Here is a 17,817-nt window from a genome sequence, read left to right on the forward strand (position 1 = left end):
ACTCAGAGCCACGCGCTTGGCGGTGCCGTGTGTCTGCGCATGTGCCCATCTGTGTGCCCAGGAGGCCTGGGGCGCAGCCCAGGTGTCCCCCTCATAACCCCCAGCTGAGAAGCCCTCTTTGATTGTTTTCAAGAAATAAAGAAGAGAATGCGAACCTTTGAGAGTCAAATTCCGCATTACTTTATAGCTTTTCAGCCTGAAGACTTGACGCGCACTCAGCGCCTCCTGAATTTTGAGAGGCACCTTGTCTGTTGCCACCAGTGCCTCACCGTGCGGCACTGAGCGACCATGCGTGCGTGTTGTCAGGATAAGCGTTTTACTCAGTTTATCCTTTTGCAGTTTGTGGGCCAGGCCTTGTGGTTTGCTGTGAAGAGCACTGGACTTGGAAGCAAAAGCCACTTCCTGTCTGAGTAGCTTATTAGCTGAGGGTAACCTTAGCGTCGTTGGCATGGGATTTCCAGATGGCACCTTCTCTGCAGGAACAAAAATAATCTGCCATTTCAGTACGCCTGGTGGGTACTGCCTGATCCACGTGAGATCCCTGCATCCTTTTCCTGGCCGTGTCTTCCTTTCCCTGTGAGTGACAGCCCCGGTTCTTTGGTGCAGCTGACCCTTGTTGGGTGTCAGAGGAAGGCAGTCTGACTAAACTCACTCATGACTTTTCTAGTTAGTTCATTCCGTCATTTAAACTTAGATAAGTTTAAATGCGTATGTCTTAGAGCATCGTTTGTATGAACAGGCTGGAAACAGCCTAAATGTCTGTCAGTAAGGGACTAGAAATCATGGTACAGCCGTTGAACACTGTATACAGGCCACTCAGTCGAATCCTATATACATGTCACAGAAGTAGAGGCTCTTGCTGTACTGACGTGGAAGTTTCTCTAAAATACAGTAAATAGAAAAGGGCAAGATAGAGAAGAGTAGGTATAGTATATCACTGTTCTGTTTTTAAAAAAGGAAAAAGAAAAAAGTGTCCATAGCTCCCTATTTTTCACTTGCCCAGCATCTCTGGAAACCGAAGACCCCAGTATCGGGGGTTAGTGGGGGGGGGGAGGCGTGTGGGGCGGGCAGGGGCGGAAGGCTTTTCACCATGTGCTCCTTACACCTTTTCTTCAGGGGGTGTTTGGAAGACACATCCCCCTGCAAAAAACGAATGTTCCCAGCAGCAGTGTTCACAGGGGCTAAAAAGTAGGAACAGTTGATGCGCATCAACTGATGTTGCCTGAACGAGCACAAGGCGGCATCCGCTTCCCCTCCGAAGCCGAACGAAGGACCTGCATAGCCTTGGCCTGCGGGAACCTTGAAACAGGCCGCGTGAAAGAAAGTCGCCACAAAAGGTCCCACATTATATGATGCCATCTGGATGAAAATGTCCGGAAGAGGCACATCCTCAGAGCCAGAAAGTCGATTAGTGGTTGCCGGGGTTCTGGGAGCGGACAGGGAGCAACGGCTGATGGCTCTCGGGTTTCTTTTTGGCTAATATACGTGGCCTGGAATTAGATAAGGGTGATGGTTACACAACTTTATGAATAAAAACCACTGAAGTAGGCACTTTAAAAGGGTAAATTTTGGAGTTTCCCTGGCGGCTCAGTGGTAACGAACCCAACTAGGATCCCTGAGGATGCAGGTTCGATCCCTGGCCTCACTCAGTGGGTTAAGGATCTGGCGTTGCCGTGAGCTGTGGGGTAGGTTGCAGATGTGGCTTGGATCTGGTGTGGCTGTGGCTGTGGTGTAGGCCGGCGGCTGCAGCTCCGATGAGACCCCTAGCCTGCAAACCTCCATATGCTGCGAGTGTGGCCCTAAAGAGCATAAATAAATAAATAAATAAAGGGGTAAATTTTACGTTGTGTACATTGTCTCTCAGTAAATAAAATAAAAACCGGTATGGTGATGTCATAAACGTGGGCACTTTAAGAATCATTGTGAAGGTATGAAACCAGGAACCCCTCCCCGAAGGTTCCATCAGAGAAACACGTCCACTGTGAGCTATGGTACTCGCACTGCTGCTGACGCCAGAGGGCTTGGTAACCTTTGCTTTCACTGCCACCCACCGCTCATGTTTTCATTTTATGGGAGAACATTGTTGTTAACGCAGATGCAGCCCTGACGGATGGAATTTTAAGCAGAATAACTCCAGGAAGGATGTTCGTTCATAGAGGTTGAGAGTTGGGCTGCAGGCCTCCCCCAGTCCCTGCCGCTAGCAGAGAAGGTCACGGGGGTTTTCAAAGGGGCCTCAGAATCTTCTGGAGCAGGCTGCCTGCCCTTTATCTTCTCACAGCTGGTCTCAAAGCAACCCCTGCACCTTCCCACTGCCCCAGTGAACCAGTGAGCTGCCCTGTCCCCTGCCTCAGGTTCTCCTGGGTCAAGTGGCATCTCCGGGTTGGGGGAGCCCTTTTTCACAGGAGGCGGTTGGTGCTGGGCTGAGATCACGGGGCCTGACAGCACAGCCTCTGTTCCCAGGCCTCTGGCCTGTCCTGGCTTGGGCGGGTCGCCGTCGCCGTCGGCCTTCCCAGCCCCGCCCGTCGAGCCTGCGCTCATCGCCGCCCAGGGTTCTGGCTTCTCCGAGACCCCAGGCGTCCCTGTGCTCACTCAAGCCAGGTCTCCCCATGAGCAGTCTCGCGTCCCCCGAGCTGCTGAGGCCTTCCTGTAAGTGGCCTAATGACATAGGCTCTTTAGATCCGTATCCTTGGCATCCGTTCAGCGTGAACTCACAGGGCAGAAGATGAACCTGTGTCCTGGCCGGAGCTGCGGTGCCTGGCGGTCTCGGCAGCCTCTCCTCCCCGTTGATCTTCATAGGCCAACAGAAGATCAGAGATGTGAGCCACGGAGCGGGGAGGGCGCCTCAGCAATTCGTCTCATCCAGGTGAACCCTTATTCATCGTGTCAGAAGATCTAGCCGTCACCGGGCTTGCCGGCTCCTTGGTAGGAGGGCCCTAAGGAAGACCCTTCCCCATCCCAGGATTGAGCAGGTGACCTCGTCCCAGTGGGTCTTTTATTTTCACTCGAGGGTCCTAAGAGCAGAGTTTGGTTCTCCCCCCAGGTCTCCATCGTCTGCTGGTAAGCCCTGGTTCATAGGGGCCATGCAGCTCTTCCCTCTGGGCTGGCCTGCTGCTAGAGCTCGGGTCCTCTGAGCTGCTGGCACTTTCAGAGGTGTTGTCCGGTGCCCCAACCGTTCTCAGGTCCAGGATCCTTGCAGCTGGGCTCTTGGCCAAGATCCTGAGCTCTTATCTTTCCCACATATCCCCTGTGAATTGCTAGGCTTTGAAGATAAAGTCCTCTTTTGCAGGCATCTGCTTCTTGCGACGTCCACATTTTTAGAGTGTGATTGAATAATAATACATTGTGCTTACTGTGTGCCAGCCACTGTTCTCAGGGCTGCCAGTATTTACTACGTCATGTCTCATGACAGCCTCGTCAGGGTGGGTACTCTTGTTATCCCAATTTTACAGATGAGCGAATTGAGTCACAGAGTAATACTTAGCTGCGCACCACCCGTAAGTGATGAAGGCAGGATTCGATCCTGGACGTTCTGGCTCCAGAGTCCATGCCCTCGGCCACTGTGCTGTAGTCCCTTGAAACTTTCTAAAACAGATGGCCCCATATTCCCCTCAGGGCAAATGCTATACTATCGGTCTTAGAACAGTGTTCGTGGTTCTGACGGTCTCATGTGAAATGAAGGCTTGAATTTCTCTCATGGAAGCCCGTCCAAAGCACGTCATCTCACTTGCCCTGAGCGCAGCCATCACCAGCGCTGTCTGCCCCCCGCACGTTAGGCTGTCTGACCTCGTTCCCCTTCGCTCCGTGTTCACGTGCTGCCGCTCCGGGACTGGCGCTGCTGGGAAACGCACGAGAAGGTTGCTTGGGGTTTGAGGTAAATGTGATGTCATCTTTCCGAGTGCGGGACCTTTGGTGGCTTCTGCCACTCCAGCCTCAGACCCCTTCTTGGGTTGGGTTTGCTGGACCTCGTGTTCCTGTCCTTCTGGTGGTGCGCTCAATGCCTGGCACCGTGAACATGCTGCTTGCCTTCCAGAGCTTCGAAACCACTCACCCGTGCTTCTCGGGTGTCAGCTGGTTGAGGGCGACTCTCTGCCCCTCCATCACCCGCTTCCCCGTTAGCTGAGCTGGAGTTGCTGGGCGCTTTGACTAGACTTGCTGGGGCATGAGGGCACCTCTGGGGTGTTTGGTCTGCAGATCGCACCGCCGCCCCTTAGCCTTGGTGTCATGATCTGGGCATCAGAGGTCAAGGTTTAGCCTAAACTGCCTTCACAAGTTTTTCAGCGCAATGAGCACAGAGCCCTTCCTGGGAGCCGTGGATGCGGATATATCCAGATCCGTCCAGACCCGGAGCTGCTGCTAACGCAGTAAAGAAGCCAGACCCTGTCTGCCCCTCTGTAAGAAGAGATGGGTGGGCTTGATGGTCTCGAAGGTCACCTCCAACGCTGTCATTGTGCAGCCTTTTTTTTTTCTTTTTTTCTTTTTAGGGCCACACCCATGGCATATGGAGGTTCCCAGGTTAGGGATCCAAATGGAGCTGCAGCTGCTGGTCTATACCACAGCCACAGCAACGCGGGACCTGAGCCGCGTCTGCGACCTGCACTACAGCTCATGGCAACACCAGATCCTTAACCCACTGCTCTTGGCCAGGGATTGAACCCGCAACCTCATGGTTCCTAGTCGGGTTCGTTTCCACTGTGCCACGACGGGAACTTGTCATTGTGCAGCCTTTATGCAGGTGGAGATCCACAGGGAGAACCAGCCTCCCCTTCGGAGTGGTGACCTCATGGTAGGCTGCACGCCGCGCGGGCGCGCGGGCCTTAACGGTGGACCTGCCACGGAGTTTTCCCATGGTAGCGCCTGTCCTTGCAAACAGAAGAGCTCTTTTCACCGAAAGGCGTGAGTCACCATGCTTCACATTAGACTGAGATACTGCTCAGGCAGACACGTGGCCCTCGGGGAAACTGGACAGATGGGGACCAAGCGGGGCTCTCAGCCCTCCGGAAATCTCATTGCCCCGCTGCCAGCAGTCCATCCTGTTGCCTGACCAAACCGAGGCTTCCTGAGTGCTGAGATGCCCAGGTCACGGCCGGACCGCATTCCTCCCCTGGGGCTCCCACTCCCGCCTCTCTGCACCAGGACCAGCCTCACAGAACCACCCTCTACCCTGAATTTGGGCCGTTCCCCCATTTGGCAGTTGCAAACACCAAGGCTGAAGGAGGGAATGTAGGCTTTGCGGTCCTCGGCCCATGGAGCCGGGCCGTGTGTTACTGGTAAGCTGAGGTGTCAGGTCCTCCCCTGGGTCAGGTAGCGGCGTCGAGAGTAAGGAGGTGGGAGCTGGTTGCATTTGCTGCTCTTTCCTGTCCCGGATGTTAATCAGCTGGCTAAATTATAGGCTAAGGTCGTGGAATGTTTAGCCCTCAAGCATCTATCAGTCTTGAAATGTCCATAACAGGTGGGCTTGGTGAAGGCCAGGACTTAGCCTGATTGAAAGGGCGTTTTGAGTCATGGCACATGGCAACATGGAAATAAAACAGATATATCACAAGTGGGTGGTAGAAATAGACTGGAAGAGAATTTTAACACCTAAAATATGACACAGTTTTCTCCCTACGAGCTTCTCGGTTTCACAAAATACTCGTTTTCCTTGGATCCGAGATTCCATATCTGTTTTCTATATTTCTTTGTAAAACACTTTCTGCTTCTGTTTCTTTTATCACTTTATTTTCCTTTTTTTAAGTGCCACTTCAAATATATGTATTTTTAACATCCGCGATCATCATTTGAAAGTCCTTTGTTCAGTGTTGTCCTGGTGGTGATTTCTGATTAGAAGCCCACAAAAACATCTCCGGGGTGTGGTTGGGGTCATTCCTCCATCTTCGCGAGAGTCTCGGGGCACTGGCAGACTCGGGGAGACCTTTAAAACTATTGCTAGTTACGGAGTGACATGTTCAGAAATCAAATGGCAGAAGCCATGGTACGTGTTTAAATGCTTAACCTCTGAGTCTTTCAAGGAAATTTTTTTTTTTTTTTTTTGTCTTTTTACCATTTCTTGGGCCGCTCCTGCGGCATATGGAGGTTCCCAGGCTAGGGGGCGAATCAGAGCTGTAGCCACCAGCCTACGCCAGAGCCACAGCAACATGGGATCCGAGCTGCATCTGCAACCTACATCACAGCTCACGCTAATGCCGGATCCTTAACCCACTGAGCAAGGCCAGGGATCGAACCCGCAACCTTATGGTTCCTAGTCAGATTCGTTAACCACTGAGCTACGACAAGAACTCCCTCAAGGAAACTTTTTAAGTCCTGGTAGATTGTGAAATGAACAGGACTTCACTGGGGTGAATTAGCATTTTCAGGGTGTTGAGGTATTTGATCTCATCTGTATCAGGTCTTCCCTTTCATAGCCAATCTTTCCTTCACTCTGAAGTCAGAGACCCTTTGGGGAGGAAGGAGAATTCTAGGTTTGCTCTGATTTGGCTCTCACCTGATAAAATCACCTCTCACATGCTTCTGGGGCTGTCCTCTTGGTTTGTTTGGTTGGGTTTTTTTTTTCTCTGACTGGCATGCCCCGAGTTGAGACACTTATGCAGTGACTTTGCAGAATATGACTTGTCAGTAAGAAAAGTACTCTTCCCACCCTAAAGATTGACAGGAACATGAGATGGCTGAAGTTGTACCGGCTTTTTCTGGCAAGAGCACGTAGGACAAGAACCACATCGTATCATGGTGCATGACTAGGTGCCTTAATCTTGCGGTTGGAGTCACTGGGTAAAATTGTTGGCGGAGGGACTGGTAAGCCTGACAAAGTTATATGGAGAGAAAACTTAGAGCATATTATTATTATTTTTTTTTCTCTTTTTAGGGCCGCACCCGCGTGGCATGTGGAGGTTCCCAGGCTAGGCGTCCAGTTGGAGCCGCAGCCGCCGACCTACACCACAGCCACAGCCACTTGGGATCTGAGCTGCGTCTGCGACGTACACCACAGCTCACGGCCACGCCGGATCCGTAACCCACTGAGCAAGGCCAGGGGTCGAACCTGTGTCCTCATGGTTTCTCGTCGGATTCGTTTCCGCTGCGCCACAACGGGAACTCGTAGAGCGTATTGACTTCCTAGTGGTTGGCACAGGGAGAAGAGGAGGAATGTGAAAGAAAAGTGAAGACGAAGCCACTGGTGAAGCCACGAAGACTCCCTTCCAGGTTGCTGTCAGCCTCTCGCCTCTGGTCCTGCCCCGGGCACGTAATCTGAGGGCGTGTTGCCACTTCTTCCGTGAGCCCGTGTGGAGGCCGCCCTGCCGTCTGGATCGCTGTTCGTCTTCGCCTCCTGGGCTGCGCCCCCCTGCCCCCGGCAGTGGTGGGGGTCAGGAGGTGGAGATTCTGGGGTTCGAGGGCCGCACCAGAGTCCCCGTGGGTGCGAGCAGGGTTCCACCCGAGCCGCACTGTCAGCACCATTGCTCTCGGCCTGACGGCTCTCATCCCATTCAAGGCACTTGGCTGTTGACATCTCAGATGCGAACCCCGTGGCACAGCGCCCCCTAACGCGCCAGGCCTCCCCACCCAGCTCTGGCCCCGCGGCCCCCCCGTCGCTTCCCCGATCACCCAGAATCCCGGCCTCTCCCGCTCCGGTGCACTGAGCCAGACCTCAGCCGCCCTCTCGGTCTGCCCCGCCGTGTCCCTTCTGGCTCCCCTGTCCTCTCCTTGCCCCCGCCTGCTTGTGCTCGTTCAGCCCGTGGCCCCTGACGTCGCAGTGGGACAGTCGCGGCTCCCTTCCAGGCTCCGTCCTGGCCCCCGGACTCCGTTCTCCCGAGAGCTGCCGGCCGTCTTCTTCACGGCTTGCCTTACTCGGGTCTTGCTCCCCTTGCCCAGCTGCAGAGAGGTCCCCTCCTGTGTGTGTGTCCCTTCTACGTGGCTTTACCTGCCCCTGCTGCCTTGTCCTATGCCCCCCACCCCGGGTGTGGGCTGCATCCGGCCTCTGGCCTGGGCCCTGCTTTTCTCATCCCCTTGTTCACACACACCCCTGCTTTTCTTGGTGTGCTGTAGACCCCACATCCTTCAGGGACCAGGGCACAGTCATCACAGCCATCAAGTCCTGTCTGATCCCCCAAAGCTGATATGACATCTGCTTTACATCTGTCTTGCTGCGCTCGCGGCGGCTCCTCGCGTGGCAGAGTCACCTGCATGTTGATCTCAGCCTCCTGTGAAGCAGGGACGCTCCTCTTCCTTGGGACCAGCAAAAGCCCTGGCACCACCCCGCGGACATCTGCTCCAGGAGTGTTCTTCTAAAATGAGCGACTACATAGGGGGTACGGTCTGCAGGTGGAGCCACGGGGAGGTTACGCGGAAGTGCAGGGTGGCTGGAGACAGGATGCCTGGCTGCCCTCGGAGGTCAGTGGGCCTCGGAGGTCTTGTGCGCGAGGGGGCTTGGGAGTTGTGACGCCCAGCACTCACGGAAGGACCATCCTGCTGTTCGCTGGGCCACGAAAGGCTGGAAGGCCTGAAACGTGGCCTTCAGGCACCAAAGAGATTTGTTCCTCAAACCTCGGCCGGTGCCACCCAGAGTATATGAGGAGCTTTGTAAACAGTGCAGTGATTACTAAGGATGTCATCACACATCATCCTTTGTTAATGTGTAACGAAGGTGGCTCAGCTGCTGATGAAACCGGTGACTGGGCGTCTGCTGAGGAACTGTCAGGGTTACCGAATCGCTGGTCTAAGACAGGGCAAAGCTGCCAGCTTTCCTTACTGAAGAACTGATTTTCACCTGGCAGAGGACCTGTCTTCCCTGTTTCGCTTTTGTGTAGTTGTGTGACGAGGGGACATGGGCAGTGGGGACAGGTGTCAGAGCAGGCGTGGCCACACCTCATACAGTTTTGCGAAGGCACGGTTGGCCTGGTTGGTGAAAGTCACCGACCGAATAAATGCCGAGGCCCAGCTCACACTGGCCTGTCAGAGGTGACTGATGAATTGATGGGCAGGAAGCAGGTCTGTTGTGTTTTCTCTTGGGTTTTAGGCAAAATCGACTTAGGCTTTTTGCTAAAACATTTCCTGGGCCAGGGATTGAACCGGTGTCACAACAGGGACCCGAACCGCTGCAGCGACAATGCCGGATCCTTAACCCATTGAGCCACCTGGGAACTCCAGCCCGTTGCTATTCCGTTGTCACCTTTCGCAGTGCTCAGCTGGCTAAAGGGACGCGTCTGCTTGCTGGGAGTAGACCTCCCGAGGCCACGCGCTCTGCTTGTTGTTTGCAGCCCTGCGAGGGGGGCCATTAAAAGCGCCTTGGCCCTAACCCAGCGTTTACCTCACTAAATGGAAAATTTAGTGTTTATCAGGGTTAAGCATCTAATAAAATAGGAGCCTTTCCTCTGGGTGCAAAGTCTCATTTGTTTTAGGAGCAAGGCCTTGTTCATACTGGCCAGTCTCCTGCTCTCGCGCAGTCAGCCCAGCTGGGAAAGAGGCCTTTCTCTCTCCGGGCTTTTTGGGGGCACTACTGTGTGATAAATCTGCCTGTAGCATCCTGGCTTTGAGGGTGCTGTTACCTTCTGCTAACTGGGAGCTCCTGGCAGTCCGGGCTGTCTTTAGAATAACTTCCCGTGAGACAGTGGAAGGGCACAGGCGTCCTCAGAGTCTGGCATCCGTTGCTGAAGCGGGTATGGCTCACCGGCCAGGCCTGGGGACAGAAGACGAGGAAAGCATGGCCCTGGCCCCCGAGTCAGGGTTGTCTACACTCCTTGATGTTCAGTGGCGGAAGCCACTTGTAGGGTTCTGGGTGGGACTGTGTTTCACTTTTATGTGAGGCTTGGCAAACCCTTTTCAAGTTGTGGAATTTGGTTTTTCCACACGGAGTCACTGAGGAAGCTGGGGGCAGTGGGGGCAGCGTTCGGCGGGGTGGCTGGGGAAGATGGCCCGAGAAAGTGACCTGAAGCCAAGCCTGGAGGAAGCAGAGGAGCCAGCGCGAGGCCCGGGGCGGAGGGCCCGGCTGCCGGGGGCGGGTACCCTGGGGTGGGGCGGGTGAGGAGGGCGCAGGGCACGGCCCGGGCGGGGGCGCCCACGGCTCCTCCTGGGGCCCCGTCTCCAGCCATCGCATGGCCCGTTGGGGTCACGGTGTTTCCGTCCCCGTTTCTGCTTTCATCGTCCCTGACAGTGGAAAGCAAGGGGCTGCGTTTGTGGGACACGGTCTCTTCCTCGTGTACTAGCAGGTGCGTGCGTGTGTCTGCCCCTCCGGGCCCGCCCTGTCTGGCACTCAGGAGGGGTGCTCTTTTCAGGATCCTGCCAACCTCCGGGACAGACCCAGGAGGACACGGGCCGTGCCCTCGACCTGTGTGGCCCTCGGGTCCAGTGCGTCTTTCCCCCGCTGCCGCCGGCGGTCTGTCTCGTACAGTTACTTTGACCAGTAGCAGCACAAACTCGCGTCCTTCCGGGGCCCGCGGGCGAGCTCATCGGGCGTATAAAGTAGATTAATGGGGTGGCTCAGCGTTGAGGTATGCCACGGCCGCGTCCAAATTTTATTCCGGTACAGGGATCACTTTCTCTGCGGCCTCTCTGGCTCTGGAGCTAATTTGGATGCTGAGTAGCCCCACAGGTATTTATATGTAGTGTTTGGTATTTTTACTGGGTCCTATTCTTCTCCCTTGGATCACCTAAAATGGTTAAGAATTTTCGAGTGGGATTAAGGTTGCGATCTCTGGGGAGGGTGGGCCATCTGCTCTCGGTTATTTTCGTGTTCACCGCTTCCCCTTAAATGTATGTTCACAACGGAGCCGCAGCCTTATCAGCCGGGCCCAGGGGACAGTGGCTCCAGGTGCGGCTTGGGACTCGCTGGCGGAGCCATGGCCTCCCACAGACATGCAGGTAAACGCGGCGGCGGCGGCGGCCCCGGGCGGCCCCGGCTTCTCGGAGCACAGGGTGCCGAGGGCCCCGCGTCCGACCTTTGTTTAAGAGATATTTTTGGGTGACGTGATTTCAGTCCTGTCTAAATAGTAACAGAGCCGTAGCTCCTCTCTGCTCAGGCCTTGCCTCCCTCTAATGCTGTTTCCGGGACAAAAGAGATCTTGTTCAGGTAAAGTCAACAGCTCGAGTAGCTTATTTCTTGAAAACATGTAAACACGTTGCTCCAGAGCCCTTTGGCAGGACGTCTGGGAGGCTGGAAGCGATTGGGTGAGGAAAGAGGTTTTCGTCGTGACTGTTCGCAGTTTGGGGGTTATTTGTAAGATACAGATCTTCATCTTGACAGTGCTTTAAACCGAATTTCAATGTTTAGAAAAGGTCAGCCGTGGAACATGGAGCTGCAAGAAGGAAGACTGATAACGCAAAGTCCGTGCTGCCCTAAGGCCCTCTTCTCCTCGGAAGGGCCCTGTGTCTGGTCCTCCCGGACACACAGCCGGGAGCCTTCGGCTGTGACACGTAGCCCCCCAAGTCTTCTGATCAGAAAACAGGGCAAAGCTGCGGACCCTCTAGACTGTCGGTGCCCCAAGAGTCTCCCTCTCGTTTGATGCCCTGACGTGGAGGAAGCCTCTGGCGTGGACCAGACCCCCGGGGGACGGGGCCCGAGGGCTGCAGGGCGGGCAGGTCTCTGGGCTCAGCCTGCTGCCTCGCTCCTCCCAAGCCAGGACTGTCGCTGTGGCTCTGTGGCCCTCTTGCTAAGGAACGGTCCCCTTTCTTAGCAGCCAGGCACTTCGGCCCATCTCTCAGCTTTCAGATGAAGGGTCGATGTCATTCTCAGTGGCAGTCTTTTGGAAACAACAGTTTTGAGAACTGAGTGTTGCCTGTGGCTGTTTAGATAAAGGCAGTACTGGGCTGTTTAGATAAAGGCAGTACTGGGTCAGATTTCTCTGTCGGGGTTTGAACCAAGCGTGCTGCCGTGGGATGCGCTGCTTTGGTCCGCCTGTCCGCTTGTCCTCCTTGTTCCCAAGGCTCTCGAGCTGCCTGCTGTCTCTTCCTCCACCCGGGAGCCATTGTACCAGCTCGGCACCACAGGCCCGAGACTGTGCTAATCTAATCGGCCAACGTCCGCAAGCTCTGGGTGTAGACAAACTAGCCGGCTGTACCAGTTGTTCCAGTGGACCTTGGACGCAGGTTAACTGGTAGAGGAACTGCCCGTTTTATTTACTAATTAAATGACAGGATAAGGAAATCTGTTTCAAAGGTGACATGTTTATAACACGCCCAACCTTGGATTTTGAAACTATACCACATCCTGACGTTATTCTTCTATAAATCTGGAGGCTGTAACTGTAACGAAATTAGACAAATTGCTGACACCTTCTAGGTGATTTTTAAAATCAGGAGCTAGCATCTTGTGTCGCGTTAGGTTCAATAGGTCCGTGAGAGCAGATGAGAGAGAAGTGCCCTGAAGTGGACTTTGTGTGGACAGGGTAGAGGCTTGCAGAATCGGATAGGTCAGAATCCATTTTTAGGGGCCGTCCGCATCCAGAGAGGATGTTTCAAGGGCGAGCCTTGATCCTTACTGTCTACAGAGGGCCTTCCTTTACCCTTTGGCCCTTCACGTCGAGGCCGGCCTGGCGGGGGCCAGCGTGGGGGGGTGTGCTGGGCTGGGGGCGCGATCCCGGGGGACCGCGTCCTAAAATAACGGAAGACTTGGGCGAGGGTGACACTGAAGGCTTTGTACTTGCCGTGACCACTAGCGGACGGCCTGCCGCTTCGCCCGAGAAACCGAAAACACATGTTGCTGCCAGTGTGTGCCCTGCTCGGCCCGCCCCGTGTCAGCACCGAGCGGCCCTGGACGGGGCGGGGCGGGGGCGGGGCTTGGACCCCGGAGGCCAGTGTCACCTGCCACCAGCCGCCCGCAGGAGACTTGCGGTGTTTTCCTAACACAGCGTAGGAGGCAAGTTGTTAACAACGGTCTGTTTGTAAGGGAAAAACACTTGGCGGTGTTCGGCGAAATTCTCTGACCGGCCCCTTTTCGCGGGTCTCCTGAGCCCGCCCCGTGGCAGCCGCTTAGGTGTTCAATCCCCAGCCCGTCGGGCGCCTCCCCTTCCCCCGCTGAGGCTTCCCCCGCCAAGGCTTGGTTCTCTGTCTGCTGAGTGTGCTCGGGAAAGCAGTGTACCCTTTCCTTGGGAGCCAGTACCTATACGCAGAGTGACTAATGTACTGCTGGGTTGGACTGAGCAATTAACAGACCAGACGTAACGGGCATTTTTTCCCGATTTGAGCGACTGCTCATTGTTTACACTGTACATCACACCCCTCAGGGAAAATGCAGTTAGAAAAACGCTACCTGGTCGTAATAATTCACTTTTTCCTTAAATCGTCTTTATTTTGAGCCATCTGGGCAGGCGGGGAGAAATGAAGATTAGCAGGAAAACATGAGCGAATATATACAAAACCAGAAACAAGATGATTAAATGCAAATTGGATCTTCTCTAATGAGGTTTATAGTTTAAAAAAAAAAGTTGTAACATTGTATTTCCTGTATGTGTACATGATTAAATCGAAAGCCAAAACGATTTTGGAGATAACTGAGGTCTGCATAGGCCCCTCTCAGCGTGCTGGCTATAGTTCAGGAATTTTCTCAAAGAGGAAGCTTGTTTATTAGGTGAAGAATGATGTGTCTTTTGAAGCAGACATGGCAAGAAGGTCCAGCTATCCTCTTGGAATAAATACCGAATAGTTGATCACGCAGTCGCATTTCCAGCTGCATTCTAAGTATAGGAAGGACCGTTAGTTCCCCATCAGCACCTCGGGGTCGCAGGAGCTGCCTCTGGATTTTCTACAACAGACGTCTTTGTTATAAAATGCTCTTAAGAAAAGAGGTTTTGGAATCCCCTGGTGGCCTGGCGGTTAAAGGATCTGGCATTGTCACTGCCGTGGCCTGGGTTCCATCGCTGGTTCTTCATTGTATGCTGTGGGTGCAACCAAAAAAACTGTTTGTAAGAAAAAAGAAAAGAGGTTTTAGAAGGTTAATCATGGTGGTGACATCTGCAGGTGTCAGTCGGCAGGTATGGACTGTGGGAGCCACGCGGGCAAGGCCCGGGGTGGGCGGGTGGCGCCCGGTGTCCTTGCAGAGCTGGCAGCGGCGGGGTCAGGCGCACCCTGGCATGGGCTCGGCCAGGAGGGGAAGTGGCGGCCTGCAGCCGTGTGTCTGATGGCTCCGCTCGCAGTCCAGGCTGTGCCCTCTCCCAGGCAGCAGCAGCAGGTCGAGGCGGACAGACAGGGATGTTCGGGGAAGGTTAAAAGGTTCTACGCATCATGTGCCCCGAAATTGCCACGGGGGTAAGAAAAGGACTCCCCGAGAGAGAAACATCCAGTGCATGTAATTCACGAAGATGAAAGCGAGCACCAAAGAGGACGTAAAAACACCCTTTTCATTTTTTTCTCTATCCTCTTCTTTCTAACGAAGGGAAAGGGAGGCGTAGAGCTTTTCTTTCCATGGGAAATCGAAGCTTGACTCTGCCTTATTTTGGTGGATCCCACGAATCAGGGATTTTGCGGTCTCTTAGGAACCTCTGGGTCTCAGTGTTGTCTGTCACCTAGCAGCTGTTGTCTTAGGGTGGTTCATCTCTTTGGAGATAAGTAGTAACAAAATATGTTGCTCATATGCAGACTGTGTGACTTGGATGCAGAGTTCTGATGCAGTAACTGTCTCTCATCAGCAGGAATGCATTGCTCCAGCTTCCTCCCAAGTACACCGCGTGAAGGCTTGAAATAGTTTTGGATCAAATAATCCTAAGGTTAGAAAAACACGAGGTAAGCGCATTCAGGTTGCCCAGAGTTCCACTCAGTTGGATTTATTGCAAAAAAATACTAAAGTTCATGAATTTGACATCGACATTATAAACGTGCCTTCAGTATTTCCAGCCTATTTACTTATTAGGCAATAAAGTCTGCAATCCTCGAAGTGCCTATTTTATCTTGACAGATCAGTGTTTCCACACACATGAAAAAGGCTTGAGTCAGCTGTGGAAATCTGTTTTAAAAGGATATGCCCTTTGAAATCTGTCTCTCCATCTGGACACAGACTCTTTGGGTTAGAGTATACAGTGGTGGGGAATGGGAGCCGACCCGGAGCTTTTCATTCTACTGAAAGACAAAGTAATAACGCCTAAATCTCGGAGTGAAAACCACTAAAAGCAGTGGAATAACATTGCCTGGGGGGGCTGATTGACTTAATTTTCCTTCTGCTTGGTTTACGACCCTGGACCGTAGGCACGATACAGGGGTGAACAGCCTCACTGACTGACTCCATGTTCATGGATGAGCCATGGATTATTCCGTCATCCGGATACCTAGAAACTCTGAGCAAGTCGTGATCTAGAACTATGAAAGTAACCAGTGAAGAACTTGGTGTTGGTAAAATGATGGTTTGAAAAGTGTGTGGTTTTAAGGTGGGAAAGGCTTGGCAGGTAAGATCTCTCTGGTACTGTGAAGCACAGTGGGTTTCCTTATCTCTGAGACCTCTGAAAACCTAAGTGGGATTCATTGTGTTTTCTGGTGCTTTGCTTCCTTGGGTGACACGAATACCTGCATTTCTCCTGTAAAGTTAGGACTCAGGAATACCCAGTGATAGGACTCCCCTTAGGTGGGTCTCTGTATGGTACTTTAATATAGAAATATCTAGAATCCATTTTTTTCTTTGAACAACATCAAAAGAGAGGGACGTTACAGTGAGGAGGGTTTAGACTCTAAGTAGAGACTTTGGTGAGGAAGGAGGTTGGGTTTTCAGACGTGGTCCAAGCAGGTAGTCCTTGCTAGAACCAGCCATGGTTACTGGCCGTGCAGGAAGCCCGTCCTGTCTAATCTCACAAGTTCTGATTTCCTGCCAAATGGCATTTGGGAGCCACTGATAATTTAATTTCCTGGCACTTACTGTTGCTGGGGATTTATTTGGTTTCTCTCCGCAGCTCTTAACAAGAAAGTAAATCTCAACAGAGCGCACAGTTTCAGTGTGGAAACACTAATAAGACAAGGATTTTATGTGACATGTGCAAGACCAGCAAGAACGAATTAATAAGGAGAGTGATTTTCAACCTTCTGTCCCTGTGATAGACGCTCTTTCCTGTAGACGCGGGGGCTGAAGACAGTTTTAAAGCTGCCTCCCTAAACAGTGCGTCGTCGTTCAAGGAGACGGACCCCAGGGTCCGGGCGGCTCTCCTTTTCTAAGCTGGCTGTGTAAGGGAACACCTCGGATTTCTTTTGGGGGAAAGAGGGCCAGTAAGAGCCGTTCTCTAGTCTCAGAAAATCTCTGAACCGTGACCCAAGTGTCCCAGGCCCCTTTCTTGGCACAGGACTGTCACTCCTTGCCTCGGTCGGGTCGTCGGGTGTCTGGAGAGGAGGGTCTGTGTGAGCAGATGGGCCGGGGCGGGCTGCTGGCCGCCCTTGGCTGGAGGCGGGTTCTGAGTGAGAGTTCACAGCTTCCTGGCGGTGCTCAGACGCAGGGTGTGGTTTCCTTAGCTCACTCTGCTATTTGGTTGCCTACAGCAACAAGATCCAAACAAGTTGGACATGTGTTTGTATAAAAAAACTGGGAATGGGACCCAAAGTGGGTGTCCGGGGCCGTTCAGTTAGTGGAGGAGCCGAGGTGAGTACGGGCAGCTGCTCCTTTCTCTTCCCTCCTTCTTTCTCTTTAAATCAGTTCCCGGATGTTTGCGCGCACGACCACCGTGTTCGTGGGTAGCGGGAGAAAGTGCTCTCTCTTCTCGTGTTGTCTGGGCGCGTTAAATAATTGCTGTCTCTTTACCCGTGGAAGTTTCTTTTTCAGGGAGAGAAGAAGAAATAAGCATGTGTTTATGGAAACTGAGAGCTCATAGAAACATTTGGTACCTTTTTGGTGGCGCGATGAACAGACTGCTTTTGAGCGCTGGTGACCGCAGGCCCTCGGGTTGGGGCCGGGGGGAGTTGTTCAGCTGCAGGCAGTGCGGGAGGGGTTCTTGACAAAATCCGCCTGACACTTTTTACAAAGTCATCCCCGCCCCCACCTAGATGCTGCTTGAAGATGGCAGTTTTGCAAACTGCAGGGTCCTGAATCCTGACACTTCATGGACTCTATTGATCCTCACTTGCTTGGATGAAGGGGGATTTGATTTTTGGCGCGTCACGAAGCCAAACGCCACTGTGACAGATAGCTCACGGGTGCAGAACTGATTGCTCAGGCCTCCAGAGTCAGTAAACTGTCTTGGAAGTCATTCTGTAGGATCATTTCAGGGATTACAAAGTGCTCTGCCAGATTTGAAATAAATGCTTACGCACTGCTCATGTCCCTAGCATGGTCTGGTGTTGGCAGAAAGTTTGGGTTCAGATGCGCTGAATTCCGTGGCTGGGAGCGTGGGGGCCTTCTCCCTCCCCCGCCAGCCTCTCCTCCTAGGAGCTGCAGACGCTGCCCCAGCGGCCGCCCGCCCAGCTCGGCTCAGAGCCGCCTGGCCCCCTCAGTGTCCTCTCAGAGGCAGTGCAGGGGGATGGCCCAGTGGGACCCTCTCCCGGGAGCCCAGGGACTGTCTGTTTCATCGCCGGAGTCACCAGTGAACTGCCTCTGGCCTCAGCGCCCTGGCCGCAGTCCCCGAACCCCTTGGCCTTCGCGTCTCATTTGTTCTGCCTCCTTGCCCCCCGCAGGCCCCTCCAGCTACAAGGTAGGCACCATGGCCGAGAAGTTTGACTGCCACTACTGCAGGGACCCGCTGCAGGGAAAGAAGTACGTGCAGAAGGACGGCCACCACTGCTGCCTGAAGTGCTTCGACAAGTTCTGCGCCAACACCTGCGTGGAGTGCCGCAAACCCATCGGCGCTGACTCCAAGGTAGCGCCCGTGGGGCCAGGGTTGGGGGGGGGCAGGGCAGGGCCGGCGCGCGGAGGAGCAGCCACACTTCCATCCC

The 17,817-nt window shown here is 53.7% G+C and overlaps 1 protein-coding gene across 17 annotated transcripts in view; it reads left to right on the plus strand.

The window, feature by feature from the left end:
* FHL1 (four and a half LIM domains 1) overlaps window positions 1–17,817 on the plus strand; it is a 57,912-nt gene that overhangs the window by 35,744 nt on the left and 4,351 nt on the right. For 7 of the 17 annotated variants that reach the window (XM_005657915.2, XM_021079524.1, XM_021079520.1 and 4 more), the window contains exon 3: window positions 17,560–17,741. In XM_005657915.2, the coding sequence (XP_005657972.1) occupies window positions 17,586–17,741 (156 nt within the window). In that variant the 5' untranslated portion in view covers window positions 17,560–17,585. 17 annotated transcript variants of the gene reach the window in all.

Source organism: Sus scrofa, chromosome X, assembly GCF_000003025.6.
Source record: "Sus scrofa isolate TJ Tabasco breed Duroc chromosome X, Sscrofa11.1, whole genome shotgun sequence".
In the NCBI taxonomy this organism is placed as follows: Eukaryota; Metazoa; Chordata; class Mammalia; order Artiodactyla; family Suidae; genus Sus; species Sus scrofa.